Source organism: Limulus polyphemus, unplaced genomic scaffold (genome assembly GCF_000517525.1).
Source record: "Limulus polyphemus unplaced genomic scaffold, Limulus_polyphemus-2.1.2 Scaffold5202, whole genome shotgun sequence".
NCBI lineage: Eukaryota > Metazoa > Arthropoda > Merostomata > Xiphosura > Limulidae > Limulus > Limulus polyphemus.
Genome location: NW_013670812.1, coordinates 16,042 through 37,802, shown reverse-complemented (window position 1 = coordinate 37,802; position 21,761 = coordinate 16,042). Strand labels below are relative to the sequence as shown.

At 32.6% G+C, this 21,761-nt stretch overlaps 1 protein-coding gene across 1 annotated transcript in view; it reads right to left on the bottom strand.

Annotated features, from left to right (window-relative positions):
- Positions 1-16,875: 16,875 nt before the first annotated feature.
- LOC106472266 (60S acidic ribosomal protein P1-like) overlaps positions 16,876-21,761 on the bottom strand; it is an 8,254-nt gene continuing 3,368 nt past the window's right edge. Inside the window, exons 2-5 of the mRNA XM_013932893.1 lie at positions 21,637-21,697; positions 17,697-17,831; positions 17,278-17,334; positions 16,876-16,991 (exon numbers count right to left, since the gene is read on the bottom strand). Of these exons, the coding sequence (XP_013788347.1) occupies positions 16,978-16,991; positions 17,278-17,334; positions 17,697-17,831; positions 21,637-21,697 (267 nt within the window). The 3' untranslated portion in view covers positions 16,876-16,977. The remainder of the gene's footprint in view (positions 16,992-17,277; positions 17,335-17,696; positions 17,832-21,636; positions 21,698-21,761) is intronic.

Here is a 21,761-nt window from a genome sequence, read left to right as displayed (position 1 = left end):
TAACTTATTCTAATGAATTCCCACAAAAAGTGCTTTTTTTCTCTTCTCTATCCATATTAAAGCTGTTCATAATGATTTGTTTATCTGAAGTTCCAATGCTTGCGGCCCTTTACCGGTGAGAAGACTAAAATTGCACTTGGCACTTTGGGGCCTTGGGTGCATTATAAGAGTAGTGGTCAAATCCAACTATTTGATTAGAGTAAGCCACGAGTTACTGATGGGTGATATTGACTAATTGCCTTTTCTCTAGTCTTATCACTTCAAAATTAAGGATGTCTAACGTAGGTAGCCCTTGTGTAGCTTTGCGCGAAATTCAACAAATAAGAACAATTCAAAATTAGGTATAACATAGGTAGCCCTTGTGTAGTTTGCAGAATATCAAAAATAAAACAATCGTACTCGGTGATTACAAGCAGGTGAAAATTTGCATATTTTATGAACAAAATGAACTTAAATGTATGGCTGTTTTTGTTTCTTTTACATGTTCTCAATAGCGCTTTGAATATATTATTGATGTTTTTCGAAAATATTAATTAATGCAAGTTTTCACATAGCAATTTGCACACTTCAAATTCTGCTGTATTAAATTGTCAAATTTTAAACGATTTCAGAATGTTTGAGTAATGGTAAGGGTAATGAAACAGTGGTGAGTTGAGTTAAAGTAAGCTGGTGAACCTTACCTTTTGCACTTCTCAGATATAGCTAAAACATATACAATGTAATATAAATAATGCGAAATGCAATTATACAATGAAATATTTTATGAATTGATTATAATAATACACCCAAAGAAACTTATTGTGCTTTGACTAAGTGAAAGCAGCACAAAACCAGCACTCATTTCCTATTTACTGGTTGTCAAGTGCTTTGGCCACCTCCTGTCATTCTTGGATCCTTTTATCTTTATTTATGTAAAATTGGGTCCAAAGTTCAATGATCCTCACTTCATTTTGTTCATTACATGATGAACTTCATTATTGTTAAATAATTCCTTGTATCTGGTTGGCCAGTGCTAAAGGAAAGTTCCTCCTTGATAATCATCCCAGTTACAAACATAACTCAAATGGTACAATTTGGAAAGAGACTCGATGCGTCACCAGTGTTCAGGTTGTTAGGTACTGTATATGATGTAATGGCTCAGTGGTAAGTCTGAAGGCTTATAACGCTAAAAGTTGGGATTCGATACTCATGATGGACACAGCACAGATAGCCCATTGTGTTAACACACAAAAATATAATGCAACTCAGTTGCAAAAGATTTGAAAACTCAAGTTATATAACATTCACTATGGCTTCAAATGCCGCAATTACCATATTAAAAAGAAATGAAACTAAAAGTTCAGGAATACATAGAAATTTGGTATCGAAGGTGCTTTATAGAGGGCCAAAGGATTGTGAATGAGCACATCATTTCCTTTTGTTATAACCAGTGGACTAGACAAGGTTGGACTTGGCATGTAACTGGCTGATGCCTGAGCAAGTGTTGGTAAATTCTCGACTGATAAAAGAATTAAATCACAAAAACTAATTTATTGCAGTACAGGTGTTGTATAAAGAAGGAACAAATAACCAAAGAGTTGACAGAATCATGCGATAGTATTTAATTATGTATATAATTTAGTTTGTAAATGCTCCCCAGATAACCTGGCTAGTTATTTATAACATACTATTATTTTGAGGTGATTACATACAATACCACGCCAGAACATATATTTCTTTTTTCACAGGTTCTGCAGACATGTATAAAAAGAACCAGAGCAATTGATGTTTGAAATGTAAACATGTCATGTAGGCGCCAGGGCAACTATTGACTATACTACTGGTTAGATTTTGCAGAAAAAAAGCAAATGTGAATGAGGCTACAACAGTCCTGAAGAAAATGATTTAAGTTTTTACCATTAAAGTTTCAATGCAATGAAAATGGTGAACAACAGATTCTATTTTCTGTCGTAAATATAAACTGCATGAAGCAGAATTGACGATGTTAAGCATTAACTCCAGCAAAGTCTGCAGAAAGGATATATTTCTGGACTTATTGATCGCACGGTTGGTCAGCGTTCAGTTTACATGTAATGCTAAAATCCAGGGTTCAGTTCCACGCAGTGGACACAGCAGATAGCCCAATATGGCTTTGCTCTAACACAAACAAATTTTGGACTTATTGATGTTGAAGACTATTTTGAACAGTAAAAATCAATCCGAGAAACTGTGTTGCTAAAGTTCTTTTTAAACAATAGATAAATGATAATTTCCCGGATGTTGTAACTGCCCTGAGGTTGTAATTGAGAATTCCTTTTGCTGTCGCAAGTGCCGAGTAATCGTTCAATAAACAAAGTTGATAAATAATTATCTTTATTCAAATATGATTTTTGTCGATTGATAGTCAAGAAGAAAAAAATATGTGATTTTAAGAAGATCATTGTTTGTAGTTAAGCACAAAGTTACACAGTGGACTATCTGTGCTCTGCCCACCATAGGTATCGAAATCCTGTTTCTAGCGTTGTAAGTCCGTAGACATACCGCTGTGCCACTGGGGGTCGTTGAGGAGATCAAACAGCTGCGAACTATGCAGAAGTTCCTGTTTGTTTCAAACATTCATGTAAAGCTACTCAATACTGCCCACCGACAGCTTTTGTTCTACTTTTTACCAACAAATAGTTCGATTGACCGTATTGTTATAACACCCACATGGCAGAAAGGGGCAAGCATATTTCGCAACAAGTTTAGATTCTGTACTCGTAGATTGCCACCCAGCCTGTTCTAATTTACCAGAATATGTAATTTAAACAAATCATTCGTAAACCGAAATGATTTTAGTCATCTTTTCAAAGTGCAGAAATTACGGGTGCTGGGGAAATAGCAGAGCCTCCTGACTTTAAGTAGGGGATATTGCACACCCACTAGAGTGTTAGAAGAATCGTATAACGATTTGCTTTTCGATTTGTTTCATTTGAACGTTTTACGTATTGAATCTGTTGTAAATATTTCAACAAAGTCTGTGGTTATTTTTCACCAAAATTGGTATGGAGGTTCATAAGGTCCTTGCGGGGATACATATAAATTTTCTATTTTGCATGTTCCGGTTTTTATGGGCGTTTCTTGCTACTACTTCGCCCCCTGTAGATGGATCTTCACCAAATTTGGTATGGAAGTTCATTGGATCCTTGGGAAGGTAATACAAATTTTTAGTTTTTTATTTTGCGGTTTTTATGGGCAGTTTTTACCACTACTTCACTATCTGTGGATGGATCTTCACCAAATTTGGCATTGTGGTTTATTGGGTCCACGGGGAGATACTTACAATTTTTCAATTTTGCTGTTATTATGGGCGTTTTTGAGTTTTTTACCACTACTTCGCTCCCTGTAGGTGTATCTTAACCAAATTTGGCATGAAAGTTTGATGGATCCGTGGGGAGATGCATACAAATTTTCAGTTTTGTATGTTGTTGTTTTTATGGGCGTTTTTTACCACTACTTCGCCCCCTGTTAATGGATCTTCATCAAATTTGACATGAAGGTTTTGTGGGTCCATGCAGAGATACATGCAAACTTGTGGCTTCACATTTTATGTTTTGCTATTTTTATGTGAATTTTTGCGTTTTTTACAATTATATATAAGGGAAGCAATTTTTCACGTCCCAAGATAACCTTTCATTAATCATGGATTTAAATAACTTCCGTCCAGGGAATGGGTACTCCAGCTATTTCCTAATAAACTAATAACATAATTGCAAAAGATAAGTCTATAAAACATTCTTGCACCCGAACTAACAAGCCAGTCCTGGTTTCATTGTGTTAAAGGAACTAGTTTTATTTCATTTGGATATTATTTCAAAATATATTGTCGGTTTATATTTTCAACAATTATAGGAAGGTACAACTTACGTTTAAGAATTGTTAATACAGTAAAACAGTTGTTGCTCAAGTTACAAACAATTCAAAAGCAAAGTATAGAAAACCTTGTGTCAAATCTCATATATTAACTTATACTGAGGTGTTTGTGAAAAAAATATTTTTTTTTCCTTCTTTTAAGAAAAAGTTCTGTTTTCTTCAAATGTTTTTATTTTCGCAATGTTGAACTTTATTTTTCAACGATTAAATTAATGCAAACACACACAGAAGCTTGGAGATACATTTAATCCTCTGAATAGTCCAAGCCAGCAAAAATTTCTCAAATTTGTGGTTGAATGCTTATTATTATTATATCGTATTGTTCCAGTATTTCTGAAGTATTGGGAAATATGCGTTAAAATGGCAAAGAAAAATTTCGAGGAAATAAGATCAACAAGAAATTTCTGTTTCATTGGTTTGAAACTTATTTCTGAAAAATGGGGCAATACGATGAAGAGGAAGCGTCTCTATCCTATGTAGGTTAATACGAAACGTCTAGGGTATTGGTAAAGTAAACACAGATTCTCATGCATTATGTCATTAGGAATAAGAGGGGATCCAATGATTCCCAAAAGAACCATGGATATCTGAAGTAAACTCATAATACACTTCCTGCCATTTTCACATGTTGTATATTACGTGTTAGCAATGATACGACTGAGTTTTAAATATACAACTTGAAGTCAAATGCTTTCAACCTCGTAACTATGTTAAAAAAGTAAAATGTGGTAGATTATTTTCATGTAGTCTTTATCAGGTCAAAATAGATCATAACAAAGGTTGTTATGTGTCTCTTCTTTATAATTTATAGATTCGACTTCCGATGAGTTGTGTTTTCAATGCTTTTCAAAATCAGCTTTGAATCAGTGTGTTGTTGCTTTTACTTAGTTTTCTGATAGTATGTTTTCCATAAATTGGTTAAAAAAGTAAAAGTGTGTATTGTTTTTTTCTATATCTTTGCGGACCTTAAACACAGTCTTACAGTATTTCAATTATCTTACATCTATATGCCAATATTGGTAAGTTCAGTCTGCGTAGAGGATCCTAGTACAGTAGTGATAATAAATTAATGACATATATATAGTACAATTCAAGAAACCTAGTCCACAACCCAGTGAGGTCTTTTTTAGAACTTAAACCTTTTTACACGCATATAATATATTTGTATAATTAAGCGCTTTCTTTTAACCATTTCATTCTTATTTAGATTAATGATATAGTTATCTTACAGTAACCGGTTAAGATCTCATTATTTATTTTCTCTCGAGAAAGAAAAGGATAAGCGGTGATTTTATTCAAGCTTACAATATTATCCAAGAGAATTGCAGGATAAAAGCTTCTGATTTCTATGTACTACACTGTATATTCTGAAGATAATAGGAGAACAGGACACTAGTGTAAGAATTGTAGGAGACAGGCTAGGTTCCAGTAATACAGATTTATTTTTCTAACAAGATGACTGTCTTTTGAAATGAGTTTCCATGGCAGCAGTAGAGGCTGGCACTTTACAATAAATGAAAGGGGAATGGATGATTTCCTGAAAAATATCAGGCGAGTTTAATTTTTTTCTCAAAGGTAGGTGTGTTTAAGGACATCCTTCACATGTTACGCCAAATATATAACATATTTGCTAATATTTTATAACAAGTTTCCAATATGAATAAATATATCCCATACTACAAATAATACTACAGAGCAATGAAAATAACAACAACTGCTAAATCTAGCTAGATAGCTTTGCTCAATAATAAATTAACAAACAACGATTTATAAGCATAATGTAAAATATTTTATTTAGGGAGCAGGCTACATATTTTAACAGAACATTGTTTTATCTTCATCTGTAGAATACAATCCAATGCTCTGTTGAAACATGTTGTATCTTCTTTGCATAAAATATTTCATTCTGCTTATAAATCGTTTGCCAATTTTCTATTGTAGCCTTGGTCAGTCTTTCAGTAAGAATAAACAGATGTGTGTGATGGCATTTTCAATTAATGTTTTTAATGATTTATTTATCTTCATTGAAATTGCGTTTTGGAACTTAGATATAGATAATGTTAAAATAATGAACTTTAAAAAGTTAGATATATCTGATAAGGAATTGCAATAAAATATGATAGATTGAGAGAGAGAAATGAAAATTCTTAATATTTGATAGAACTCATTATTAGATAATAAAATAATATGTTTTTGAGTTTTATAAGATTTATATCAATGAATTATATTAATGACAAACATTACGCATTGGTTTTAGAAAATTCTTATAAAACAAGCATAAAATTATAATTATGACTTCACTCGAATTTTATAATATGATTGACACACTCGTTTATTGTGTGTGTGCTTTACAAAGGCAGTTGGTGTTACTAAGATTCTATTGGCGGATTGTTTTACTAAGGGTAGTGCTGATAGAGCAGATGGTATTTCTATAAATGGGTGGTTCATTAGGATTATAAGCTCATCATAGGGTGTCTTAACATTGATTACGTCATCAACATTGTAGTTTAAATTTAACTATATGTCCTAAAAAGTTACAAGTAAAACCATTAGTTCAACAAGACAACTACTATAGCATAGTGTAATATGTATGTAAGTTTTTATAGCACATACTATCTTAATATATTCATTATTTGAATGAGCTAAATGTTACAACATAGTCAATAATTTACTTTACATACTTTACTTTACAATTATTTGTCCTGAAATAATGTTATCATACCTGAGGTTTCCTTTTTTTAAAATATTGAATGAGACAGTTACATTATCATTATACAGTTAATTGTGTTTTTTATGGTTTAATATATATATATATACTGTAGTACAGTTTTCGCTTCTATATTTACTTTTGCATAACATACTTTTTACAATTATTGTCCTGAAAAAGGATGCTTATTTAAATCAGTAAATAATATGCAATTTCATATTTAGCATTATAAATTGATTTGTTCATATGCTACCTTCTCTGTTACTACTCGGGCATTTACTTAATAACTATTCCATGCATGTAGATGATAACATCAAACAGTATGCAAACATTTTGGCCAAAGCTGTATAAAGTTGATGACATATTGATCTACATTACCCACAAGTGGTTCACTCATAAACTATTTGTGCGCTCATCATACCAACGCGCTATCTGATGCTTTTACGAAACAGTTATGTAACCTTCAGGTGTTGGCATAATTAGAGATTAAAATAGCAGATTTAATATAAGTGTTACTTATAAAGCAAAACTGTGTAATAAAATCGTTTCAGTATGATAATTGTAAAAACCAATTATCAAATTAGATAAAATATTAATTTTAAGACATTTATTGCTACTACAGTCTTGGCCAAAATATATGTATATTTTGTAGCAAATAAGATCATTATTATTAAGAAAGAATACAAATACACTTAGTGTTGTGAAACTGAGAAATGCATGTTATATTAAACATCTACATGATGTCACCTCTCCCAAAGACATCAGCGCTCTCTGGTGCTTAGTACGTAACAGTTATGTGACTCTCAGGTGTTGGCATAACTTTCTTATTACATAATAGTTGTGTAACCCTTAGGCGGCGGCATCCCTATGCCGCTGAACAGCCGTGATAACTACTTTTTTATTTTAAAATTGTTTATTTTTGTTTACATTATTTACAACGTTGTTTTAAGTTTTTGTTAAATGTTGTTTTCAATGTTATTTTAGGTTTTCAGTATGTGATATGACATTGCCGAGTGTGTCTTGATGGTTAGTGTGCTCGAGCTACGAATTATAGGGATCATGGTTCGCTATCCATTAATGTGAAATAAGGTGATCCGAACTATGGAGTCTTGGATGTACTGTAAGACTGTTTGGTCAGAAAACCTTAGCCTGAGAGTCGTTGTTGACTGTCATTGACTAGTTGCCCTATTTCTTATCTATGAGCTCAAAATAACGGATGATTATTCATAGATAACCAATGCGTCGTTTGGTATCCCCAAAAGATCAGAGAGCTTACAATGCTAAAAATCGGGTTTTGATACCCCTGATGAGCAGAGCACAGATAGTCCACTGTTTAGCTTTGTGCTTAACACCAAACAAAAATTTGTGTGGATTTAATGCTAACAGTATTAAAGAAACCTAACGCAACAAAAGGAAATTAAAATAGAAAATATGATAAAAAGCGCTAATTTGACATGGTATGTGCTAAACATGCCATATTTTTCTCACCGTGTTGATGTTAGAGTTGTTTATTTCTATTTAATACACTATTCATTTTAGGCTTACAGTTTTTTATTTTAGATATACTCAATTGCAAAAAAAAACATCAAAAACATTGATGTCATATCTATATGAATTCAAAAATTTATGTCCTTTTTAAAGTTTTAATAGCTTTATATTTTTTTAGAAAAATAGGTTGTCCTTAAAAAATCAAATATACTAAAATGTGACATTATATGTCAAGTAGAGTACCAACATCTTGGTGTAACTCGTAGTCTGCGATAATCTGTTTTGCTTAATTGTTTCCAAGTGTTTGGGTCCAAATTAGGATCCAGCATAGCATGGATTAACACAATAGCCTCAGCCAGACTTTCAGCTTTGCAAACATGTTTATGGATGGGACAGAAAAAATCAAATCATAGAAAAAAAGTCGCGTCAAATCAAGCCTCGGGAAATGATAGCAAATTTTTTAACTTGACTGCTGACACAAGGATTTTTTTTTTCATATACAGACCCTTTCTATCAGTCAATACAATTCCCACTTACGTATCTCTAAAATAAAAGCTGTTATTTTGGCCCACATCAAACAAAATTAATTACAGTCAAGCCTTCTTATGGAAAAGACTTGTTCTAACTGTAATAAATACAAAACACATAAAACAAATTTAGAATATTTCTGAAATAGGAAAATAAATTAACAAAGCTGACCAAACTTCACTTTTTGTTCCGATTAACCATTCAGACTCGTACCATGGTGGGTCAGCAGTAAGTTTATGAATAATGAAATCCAGGGGCTCGATTTCCTGCAGTGGACAGTTGTTATTTTGTTATGTTATTATGCACAAAACTACAAAAATGGCTATCTGTGTTCCGTCCAACAAGGATGGGGGGGGGGGCGCAGTGGACAGATCGCAGATAGCATATTCAGACACCAAACAATCTAACAAAGTTCTTCTGGCTATCTCATATTATTATAAATTGCTTCACTAATCCTTGAAACAACACAACAGAAAAAAACAAACAAAAAGCATTCCCATCTCCTACAGCTCAGTGAACGTTTGAATCAAATATTCCCTGAAACTCCTTTTGTTTCCTTCCGAAAATATAATAATAAAGCCTTACAAATACCTTGTTCACGCAAAAGTCATTCATACCATGTCACAGAATGGATTTTACCCTTGAAACAAAGTTCGTTATCAGACTTGTGAGTTTATAAAACCATCAGTATTTTCACAGAAAAACGTAATAAAAATACAGCATAATAGAAACAATTTACTGTCCAGTTCAAAGGACAATAGATATCTTATACAGTGCAAAACTTGCATCTATAAGCATGTTGGACATATCCAGACTAATTTAGATAAATAACCACAAATCTTCTGACATGCCTGTTGCCCTGCAATTCATCAGTAACATCATTATTTATTATCGGTATTGAAACTGGATTAAAATAAAAACCACCAGAGAAATGAAAAAGGCGACTGCTGAATTAGTATTTTCAACTCTGTCATCTCATACGATATGAACCTTGTCTCTGTTTTGAAACAGATTTCTTTATTATTTCATTGATAACGTTTTAACTACTATTGCTTAATTGAAATTAATTTTAGTACTCTATTATAATTTTCATCTAATATACATATATATGTACATTATTGTTGGATTTCAGTTTTAATTTTTTATTAATATTTCACTCACACGGTTCCTATACTTTCTTAATAATTCTCCGTTGTCACGTTCTGGAACTTACATTACCACAAACACATATTCTTCTGAAACGTTTTTATTTGAAAACTACTCTTTCTCATTCTTTCCTATCCCTCTCACAGAACACAAACACACGCAATGCTATTTTACAAGTTAGGTCATATTCTGAGGTGCGGGTGACGTTTTCCGTACGGTACAATTCTGATCAACTTTCAGAAGTCATTTATCATTTTCGATGACGAGGAACCCACTTTGAGACTAATAATGGCTGGAGACGGCTTGAGTGGGTAATGAAGAAAAAACTTTAATATAAGTTTAAAATAACAGCAAATGTACAACGTTTCGACAAGGTTTTGTCATCATCAGGTACCTTTTGTAACTTTACAAAAGCAAATAGATTTTATTTTTCTACTGAAAACTGTAATGGCATAAAAAGTTCAATCATTATCTCATGGATGCAGGTAACAGTATATGTCAATTGTACAGTTTGATTGTCAAGAATCCAGGAAATACAGCATCCTCACGAAGTCACAAAGTACAAATATGATTAAATACACCACTTGCTTTTTGGATCTTATTGTAATAATAAAAAAATAAAAATATTTTCATTTGCATGGGACTACGAAAGAATAGAAAAAAATTAGTGCGAACCTCTGGTATGTTTATATGGCTGGTTACGTATCAACGGCTTATAAACATTGGTTTAATGAATGAAGTTTACTTTGCCACTGACGTCAGCGGGAAGGATTAAATAGAAAAGAACTTTTGCATTTCTGAACACCATGAGAGATGATATACACATATATAGTTTCCCAAGACAAAAGAAAAGCCATTATTAATTATGTTTTGTTTGTAGTTAAGCACAAAGCTACACAATGGACTATCTGTGCTTTCCCTACCACACGGGTATCGAAACTCGGTTTCTAGCGTTGTAAATATGTTTTATTTGTGCTCAACGACTTTGAGATGTTTTGCTGAGACAATAGAAGCACTGACATCAGTATTTAAAGTTTGTGTTCACACTGAACTCCATAACATTTTATTTCAATTGTGTGGCTTTCTTTTTTTATATCTTATTATAGTGCATTTTATATCTAGGGTGTATTATTTTAAGACTATAAATAAAAAGTTTACAAATAAGTCTTAAATCAGGGGCAAACTGGGAATCTGTTGAAAATATAAAACAAATAATGGGAATAGAATAAACACCTGCCATATTCAAGCATGGGAACATAACATGATAGTGCATTTTACGCAGTGTTTTCCTTTCAGATTCATTATTTTAAGTATTAATGTTGCAGTTCTTTTCTTCTGCTTAACGTGCCCTAGTGTGTCAGTGGTAAAGTTATGGTGTTACAATGCTAAAATCCTGGGCTCATTTTTGCAGTGGTGGACAGAATGTAAATAACTTTTTTTTTTTAAGTAAGCACATACCACTGTGCCACTGGGGAACATGCAGATAGCTTATTTTGTAGCTTTGTGCTAAAATAAACAATCTTTGTTTAATGTACTCTTCAGTTTATATTTAAAATAATTTATTTTAGGTACACTCATCTCGAAAACAAATTAGTTATTTTTTTTTAGGAATTCCAAAATCCATGCCATCTTAGCTTTCTATTTTGTAAAAACATTTAAACATACATTTACTTGTTATATTCTCTAAAACAAACAATTCATTAGTATTGTGTTAAACATTTATACATGTATTGACAATCAATGAAAGGAAATTTTAAAACACTATTTTTATGGAAGAATTAGGGCATAGTTTTTACATGCCTATAAAAATATTAACTTTGTTTTCAAAGAGAACATCTCTTAAAAGATATACCAATTTAATTACATTAAGCAAAACTATTAGTTTGTTACTTGCTGGAACGGAATTGTTTTATAAAAAAAATATATATATATTTAGATGTTCAGTAGGGGTATCATCTGTAACTTAGGATTGTGTGATTTTTCTCCATATTAATTGATGAGGCCATGGCATGTAGCTGCAGTAAGCTAGGGTAAAGTTGGAAAGCATGGGTTCTAAAAAAAAAGGCCCTTCATGTCAGTCCATCAGGAACCATTCCTTCTTCACTACTCTCTCTCTTCAATTTAATACCAAACTTAAATCATTTCTATAATTACCAGAGGCGTATACTTTAAGTATAAAAATAATCATTTATGTTTAATCTAACCCTCTATGTATGGCCCAATTAACTGTATTTTATATAGCTCCATTCAAAAGTTAATTAAAAAACTTTAAATATATGTCAATAAACATGGCATCAGAGCGAAGTTTACTAATCAATTTTTAGGTTTTAATGTTCAATTGTATTTTTGGATGAAATGTATTCACTCACTCTCAAAGTTCTTTCAGTATGTACAAATTCAATAGTATCATTTCTATAAGCCTGTACAAACACAAGCTATATGTAATGAAAAGTTCAAATATACACTTTTAGTGTCCCAAGTTATCAATAAATTTTCCACCCTATGGCAGATAACCTGCTCATCTATCCTTAACTTTCAAAACCACATTCTTATTTATCCAATAAAATATATTAGTTGTTTTTTTCACTATTTGAAGCTTGAAATTTTTCTTTTTAAATTTGGAAGCAGTAGATGTAAATCTTAAGGAAGTGACTAATGCACATGCCATCATAGCTGTTGCTTACAGAAATAATGAAATTTTTCAATCCCATATATATCTTAGATGTAAATTAAATGATAATAGTTTTGGGATACTCTATTTTAGTGAGATACATTTTGTGTTTTAAAATGCATATTTGAGAAGAACATAATTGTTTTATTTTGACAATAAATTTAGAAAAATTTCTGCTTATTTAACTTTGTGTTCAAATGCAGATATTTCACACTGTAATATACTGAACAGGTAAATGGTAAGTCATACAATAAAATCATAAAATTAAAACACGAAGAGGCTAAAAGTTGAAATCATGAATATCGTCAATTGCTGATCGGCAATAAATAATGCAATGAAAGAAGAGATATTTTAACCAAATTTCAGCTGCAATTATGTCTATTAACACATAATTTAAGACCAATATCACTTAGCCATGTCTCTCTGTTAATTAGTCAATAATGATATGCATGTCTTCAGGAGTTGACAAGCAATATCTATGGCTATCTTCTAAAGCGGAGACCCAACAATATTCCGTTAGAGTTTGCTCTGCATCAGCCAGGTTTTCATTATGTGTCACACATCATACAATATTCACAACATTGCCAAATATCATGACTCGAATGGACTCAGAATTCAATGTTAGTATAAGTAATACCTTCATTCCTTTCAGTCTTTGTGTTATACAAAGTTTGAAGAATTTCTTGCCATAGAGCTGTGGGGGACCACTAGATGTATAGTCAGATAACCATGACTTGGTGATTTATGATGATGGTACAGCACACCTTCCTCCAATTGTAATTGACTATACATGTACCACAAGTTACATGCATCTGTGTTATGCTCCTCTATTACTATGCTGCATAGCAAAACATACATTTAGGGTCAGAGTCCTTCAGTTGCTCTTTGGAGCTCCTGAAATTTTAATCTTGGCACCCATTCACTGGTGCAATTTCTTAATCATTGGCTTGCCTTTGCTGTAGTGGAAATGAACATTGTTTAGTTTCACATGGTGTTCAGGATTAGGGCACTTCTCAAATAGACAAAGTGTCTCTCACTGGTGAGATAGTCCATCCACATCTCCAAGTTGTGGAACTGGGCTCAAGCACTATGACAAGTCATATTCTTGCAACATTGTGATCTAACATGTAATCTTCCTGCCCAGTTGTTTAAATTTCATTAGCCACTTCAGCAAAACATGGTCTACCTGAACAGTGAACTTTGTATAACTGTAAGCTATCCTTTCTTTTTCAAACAGTATCTGCATTCAAGAGCTGAAAGCATATGTAATTACATGTTCTCCTGCAACTTCAACACTGCTTCAATTCTGTCAGTATTCAAAGTGTTGAGCCAATGGGAACTTTCTATCATGTCCAGACATTTATTTATCTGTTCATGGTAAAGGCATCAACATGAATTACAGCATTCAATCCCCTTAACTTAACACTTGGTATCTGGTTACCCATAATTTCAAAACAATACCAGAATTTCATCCTTCATTGGACAGGAAACAGCATATTTTGTGTCTTCTATAAGCATGTTACATGATACTGATTCACTAGACTTAGTTTGGAGTAAGCCACAGAACACCACTTGTATATACAGAAATACTTACTCACCCTGCTACATACACCTGTATAGTCCATTGTTCTTGGGCTTGATCTAGTAGGTGATGGGTGACTTCCTGTGGATCACCAGTTCAACTACTGCAAAGGCAAAACTTAGATAACTTGAGAAGATGCCAGTACCAGACCCATGGTCAAGGACGACTACCTTTATTATGTGAGCAACATAGAGATCTAATACTCCTATGACATCTAGTCTATTGCCATTTGCTAGAACAGTCAGCATCCATTGGGCATAGTGGTGATGTCACTTGGGGGGCTTCAAAGACTGCAATGTCTACTAGGGTTCTCAATACACCAGTGTCAGTCAAGAACTCAACCTCTTGTTTTGTACCCTCACAGATATGTACTAAGTTCTACCCAGTTTTTACAGAACCTGGCTGACCCATAAACTCTTTTGTGCAAGCTGTTTGCTGTGTTTCCTCAACCCAATGCTGACCTGATTGCTGTTATCAATATCCCTGCTTACTTTGTTGCTTGTCTGCTGAGTCTTTGATTGGAAACAACAGCCATAATCTTTGCTGCTTGGAAAATATAGACAGCTTTTCTACCAGTCCAGAAGCAAATCTGACACTTTGCTCCTCCTATCCTGGACAACTTCCAGGAGGAGGCATTAGCATTTACTGCTGCATGTACCCAATGGATGGATCTGGATAGCCATGCACACACACACTCGAAACCAGTGTGGTTGCATCACAGTGTTAGGATGTGTAGGAAGGCGGTTAACTCTCAGTACAAATAAAGCTTGATCCAGTGGAAGAGCCCGAGTAGGTCAGTGGGACAGCCATAACAGCTGTCAACCAACCCAAAGTTACTCCTTCATACTGGATTGCAATAGAAACTGCCTTTGTTAGAATGAGGATGTATTTCATACCTAGGTGTTACCTCATAGCTTCACTGGGAAGACCCTCTATCAATTTGTCCATGAGTATATCCTCCTAATCTGTGGATACCATTGCAGGGTAGGCAGCTAGTTCCTCAGTGTCAGATTCTCCACTGGATCTAATCTGTATTATAGCTCATACATAAGAGTCTCCCAGTCATCTTGCTGCTACTTATCCAAGTGTTCAATGACATCCAAGGCAGTGTTGTCCAAGATAAGGGACAGCTTGTTCATGAGACCATTCATTTTTCTTACACAATGGGGACAAAATCTGCTCTACTTCATTCACAGGACTTGTTGTGTGGGCCAAAGCCTCCTTCCCTTTACGTTCTTTGTCAATGCTTAGCCGATATATTGCCAATTTCGTGAGTATAGGGCAACAGTCATCTTCGGGATCCCCAATACTTGGATAGTAATTGCTATTTGATTCAGGGCAGAAAACTGCTCATGACACTAAAAGTACAGTCCTGCTCAATCTCAGGTGTTGTTGCAAGTCACAACTGACATCACAGGGTACGTACTGATCCAGCACATGTATTGAAACCTGGATTTTAGCATTATAAGTCCACAGATTTATCTTCCATACCACTGGAGACCTGGGGTTAGTGAAATGAACATAATAAAGCATAACTTACTATCAAGAAAGAGCTGAAATTCAGATAATAGCTACAAATGACACAAGAAATATATAAAGTACTTATAATATTTCAAAATGGCATTTTAGCAGGTCAAGTGTACAGAAGTTCTTGAGCTTGTGGTCAGGTGACTTCACAGGTGTATTGAAGAAAAGACAAATAAAATCAGTCTCATTCCCTATGGTTAATAGAAATGCTGCTGTGGACTTAACACGTAAAACTTGACCACTTTATCATAATTTAGCCATACCTTTTCTATTCCTGTCCATATAATGCAGAAAAATGTCATAGTGATAAAGTGGTGTCAACATGCTCTGTTGATTGCAATTTTAATTTACTTTTTCTTTAACTCTGCACTTTGTGACCTTCAATAACCATATACCAATTTAACAGCAGCAAAAGATGAAAAAACAGGAATAAATTCTATGTTAAACTACCGTAATTATATTGAGAAACAGACTGAACAAGCAGTAGGTAATATATTTGTTCAGAATCTTTCCCTTTCAAAACACTTGTCCTAACAACCATAAACATTTATTAACCTTTTTTTGTAAAAATGAGAGAAATTTCTAGTATTGTAGAAATATGACCATCATAAAAAAAGTCAATAACAAACAGGTAAGAAACATTTGATCTTGTGATATGTTTCATGTCAATTTGCAGCATTTCTGTAAATGCAGGGATTGTAGTTGTATATATTTGAAATGATTTTCTTCCACATTCTAATAATGCCCAATTATGACAGGTAAATATTTTTTATAATTGTTTATTCTTTGAATAACAAATACTTTTATTTCATTTACTCTTTGAACTGTTTTGGATTAAAGATGCTACACAATTAATATCAGAAATGCAGCTCTGTAAACTCATAATGAATGGTAAATTCAGATGAAAAATACAGTATACATTTAGATTTTAGAGGAACTTTAATATTCCACAATCTCTTAAATGTAATTTGGATTACTTTCCAATATTATAACGATTCATATAATACTATCTGAAATCTACACACAACTATAAAATTAATTATATTTCATGCCTCAATTATGTCAGGTGCAATATCTGTAATGCTTCCATGTATCACCTACAAGGTTTCCACACAATAAAATATAATGAATTATTACAATTTTGAAATACTTTTACTATGGCTACACATTTACAAATATGTACTTATGACGTTTTTAACCAATATTTCCACTCAATATGTTGAAAACCAATTTCAAAGATTAACAAAAGTTATCCTGGATAATGTACTTAGTAAGAGCCAGTGAACTTTCATTTCTTACCTCTAAGTGCTTAGACAATACAGACAGAACACAGTATTTCAGAATGTACATTCTTTTTATTTTAGACATGAGGTTGACTTAACCATACAAAATATAACTCTGACAAACAAAGTTTTTGGTTCCACAACTGAAAGATGCTTAATCAAATAAACCTGAAAAAAAGAGAAAAGAAAGAGTTTAATAAAGAATGTCTTCAATGAATTCCTTTTATACAAAAAACAAAACATAATCACCCCTGCATTTTACTATTATAAGCTGTTTAGCTCACCACTGAGCCAATTAGATGAAAGCAAAAATTCTGAATTTTAAAAATTAAACAAGTAATTTAATTTTAGAAAAATTAACACATAGCATTGAATTCTTAATTTTTTGTTTTTCACAACACTTCTGAGAAACACGTATATAGCAAACAATTATCAATGGATTAAAGAAGCTCACCAAATCCCATGTCATCATCTTCTTCCGATTCTTCAGGTTCTTCTTCTTTCTTAGGTTCTGTTTCAAAGCAATGAAAATGTTGATAATTTGAATCTCTGAATAAGTCAAACTACCTAACATACTTCAAATAATTGTACTTGCCATACAATTATTAGTGATATAATGTTATCAAGAAAAACTTCCTTTCAAATGTTAGGATAATGCCTAATGAACATGAAAATATAATTTCAGAACTCAAAATTGCTTAAAAGTTGGAATGACTCATAAACAATGATTCTATCAATCAGTGATTACTTAAAGACAAAGCTGGCTCTTGTGAAAAAGTTGGGACTTAAATTGATGAAAACTACAAACAGTAAAAGGTTTAACTTTTGCTTAAGAGTGTTTTTTAATGTCAACATAAAAGCTTGAATACCGACCTTCTTTTGCTGCTTCAGCCGGTGCTGCACCAGAAGCTGCAGCTGCCCCACCAGCAGGAGCGGCACCAACACCAGATCCCACATTGGTAATAAGCTGTTTTAGATCTATATTTTCTAAAGCTTTAGAAAAGAGACCTGCAAAAAGAAAACAAATAAATTATTGTTTTAAAGTTTATAAACTGCTGATTAATAAAGAGATTCAACCAGGAGAAAGAGAATTGTTATGAAATTATTTATAACCAGCGTAAAAGCTTGTCAAGAATATTGGGAAAGCACTGGAAACCAAAAACTATTCCGTATAAAACTGGCAATACACAAAATAAATAAAAAATTTCCTTTCCCAGAAACATGCTACATATTGGTGCCTTTACTTAAAAGACCAAAATGTATTATGACCATGTGATTACATACACACCAGTTCTTCTTGTGAGGAAAAGTCGTCCTCATCCCTACAAATAATTGGTATCATAAGTCTGTTTTAACAACGGCTTTTCCATAATAATCCACAAGCACAGACTTACACTAATTTTTTACTTCTTTTTCAAAGGCATTGATAGGATGCGAATGTACTTCCACGTCTTGGATCACTGAAGTCTTCCCAGCTTTCCTACTCAGATCCTACCTAGCTTAACATCATAATAATGTGGTGCTACACACATAACACCACACCTGATCTGGTCCTTGGAACTCCCTCTTTGATAGGGTTTTATATAACAGAAAAAGTACCAAAATTTAGGAGCTATTTACGCTTACATTAATGATTAAATTCCATTGAAATGGCAATAGATAATCAAAAGAGAAAGTATTACAGGAGAAAAGTGGAATTGGACTCATGTAACTCACAAACTTCTGAGAAATCGAGGATGACAGTGACCAACCGACACTTGGCTTTTATATATACATGCTAATATGAAACAGATAATAGAACATAATTTCATTTATATGAAGACAAATTAGGTTGAAATATTTAATTTTTGTAAACTATACAAGTTATTTGTGCATTAAGTTGAAAAATATATACTAATACATTGTATATCATGTATTAAGCCTAAGAACCTATTGACATATTCTCCCTTTTGTTTCTATTTCATTGGAGTGGCCTGTAAGTAAGTCAAGTTTTATAAAATCTGAAAATATTGTTTCTGTTAAGTTACATAGAGAAACTCAAGTAATTCAGATTCACTGGAAGTAAGAACACTTGCACACAGGCCTCAATAAGTTGTAATAATTAACGAGAACACAAAGCTACACGATATTGCTCAGAAACAGCATCTACATATTTGGTCCAAATTGGATTTACAACCAAACAACAGTGTTCTACCAACTAGGTCACATTTATTAATGTGGGAGTTTATAAAAAATGTCGTGAACAAAAATATTCATGTAAAAAGAAATATTTCAAAGAATGGTGCTGAAAAATTCACACAGAGAAACACTTAGAACAGCACTAGGTTCAGAAGCAAGTCTAATCTGGACCAGTGTCCTTTCATCTGTCAAAAGAAGGATAAGCTTATGAAAGAAAACCTTCCCACCCAAAAAACATCATTGTGATGAAGCTGGGCCTATGTCTTGGTACTGACAATTGGATAATGCACAAGGATTTGAGAGCTCTCAATTCGAAAAATTCCATCCACATCTGTAAATCAATTTCTCCTGAAAAATACAATTGAGAAAAACTGGAATCACAGCAACCCCATTTGATCACAGTGGATTTTTGTGACTGGATCTATTTAAAAGTGGTCTTAGACCAACTGCACACATACAGTGAAAAAATCATGAGGTCTGTCAAGTTCTGCATCTTAAGTTGACCTTATCTTTTGCAAAAGCATGTTAGAATGAAAATTGTGATATTCAGCAGTAGTGCATAATCATAGCTATTAGAATAAGCATGATCACTGATGGAGGAACTTATCTGTATTTACAACTGGGGAAAGAATATCATTATTGTAAAATGCAAATAACCCCAGTACAATTGAATTTTTAAAAAAATTAAAAAAAGCGTTTCGGTCACGAGTCATTTCAATAAAACATTTCTATGTGAAAATTTACTGAACATATAATTTAAAATTTTGCTTCTACTTCCAGATTTGATGAGTAACTTTTCAAATATCAGCAATTATTTCAAATACCAAATTTTACTTGCTAATTGGAAACTTCACCTTCCTTGCTGCAGTTTCATAATCAACATTAAGATTATATACACCTCAGATTTTTGAAAAAAATTCCTCACTCATTACAATGCTACAATATACAGCAAACTCAGTAGTAATTCCATGCAGTTTACAGAACATATCTGCACAAATACATTTTGTAATCTCTTTGACAATTTATTATGAATTTATCTAAATGTCTCAACCAGATATTTTTCTAATATTTGTTCTGGTACCCTTTTCATGCTATTAACTAAAACAATCTTAATTTGTATAGTTAACTCTTTTCAGCACAGGCTCAATCCCTAGGACCAACCTTGTAACCATTTTGTGCTTGTTAGTTTTCATGCTACAACTTTTATATTAATAAGTGTATGTTAACAAAATTTGGTAGATTATCAGTAAACATTACAATGCTGTCATATGCAAAATACCAATTTTTTAAATATTAAGTCTTAAATTTTGTTATACAATGTTTTTCTCATGCAAAATCTTTATAATGTCCAGATAGTTATCAAATGTTTCTTAAAAAAACTTTATCTATATTTTGTTATTTTCACTAACAAATCTCTGTAAGGATTCTATAGATTTGATCGATCTTGTAACCACCATAGAAAATTAGTAAATAAATATAAACTATGCCTCTTTCATTCTAGAATGACAACAAATTATAATATGAAAACATAAATGTTTAGACTAAATAGGTTAAATCTCATAACATAAAAGATTAATATATATTATTTTTTATTATATTGACCTTTCAGCTGTGCCTGGCTAACAATACAGAAGTTACAATGATGTGGCACATGTGCTCTCATGTTACCATATTCAATAATATAAAACTAACCTTTAGTCTTTACAAAGTGACCTGTCTTGGCTGTGTTTTAGTAGACTAGTGTTTTGTAAAATACAGTCACATTTCAGTTATTATACATTATATATGTATATAGATTATTACTATTTACAAATAACTTCTTAAAACTTATTTTTTCTTAAAAAATAGAACAGTAAATAAAAGAAGTAAAGCAAACAATTATCTCTTCTAGTTACGAACTTTATACTCAGCTGCTGCTTGCCGTAAGTCGCTAAGCCTTATTGTACGTGAAACAAAATAATTTTTTTTAGATTTTATAAATACAAGTGAATAACCCCAAAATCATAAATTACTATATTGATACCATACAATTCCATAGGTGCTGGAAGGATTTTTACCCATTCAGTAATTAATACTATACACAATTCATGAAGCCAGATGATCATGATGATGAATGCATTTTTTAAGTTCATTCTCAGATACTCAAATAAATTGAAGTTTGAGTATTGTGGTGGCCATGAGAAACATCAAGTTTTACCATGTTCCCCAAACTACGCACTCACAATGTAGCTGCCCTCATAGGGTACACATGAAGCATCACAGGATATATCTGATCATGAATGGTGCTGAGCAAAGCTGTCACATTCATTAAAGGAGCCTAACATATCATCTGATCAACCTAAGTTGCATGTACAACTCTGGTTACCAGTCAGTATAAAGTCTGTAACATACCTACTTCTAATAACAGGGAAGCAAAATGCACCACCTTCTGAAATGTTTTTATTTCATGTGGCTAAAATATTTTGAAGCAAATGGCATCATTTATTCAAAATAGCTGTTGGAAATCAATTTTATTATGTTCATTACTTTCCAGAAATGTAAACTTGTCATGAGTTTACTTCATGTAATATTTTATGTAAAAATAAATTACACCACACCACAACACTAAAATAAACATGGAACACATTATACATACCTGGCCAGTATGGCTCCACAGATACATTTGCAGCTTTTAATATGGTGTTGATTTTTTCAGACTACAAAAGAAATGTCTTTTAATATAAAATAATATTTAGATCCAAGAATTAGTACACATATTTC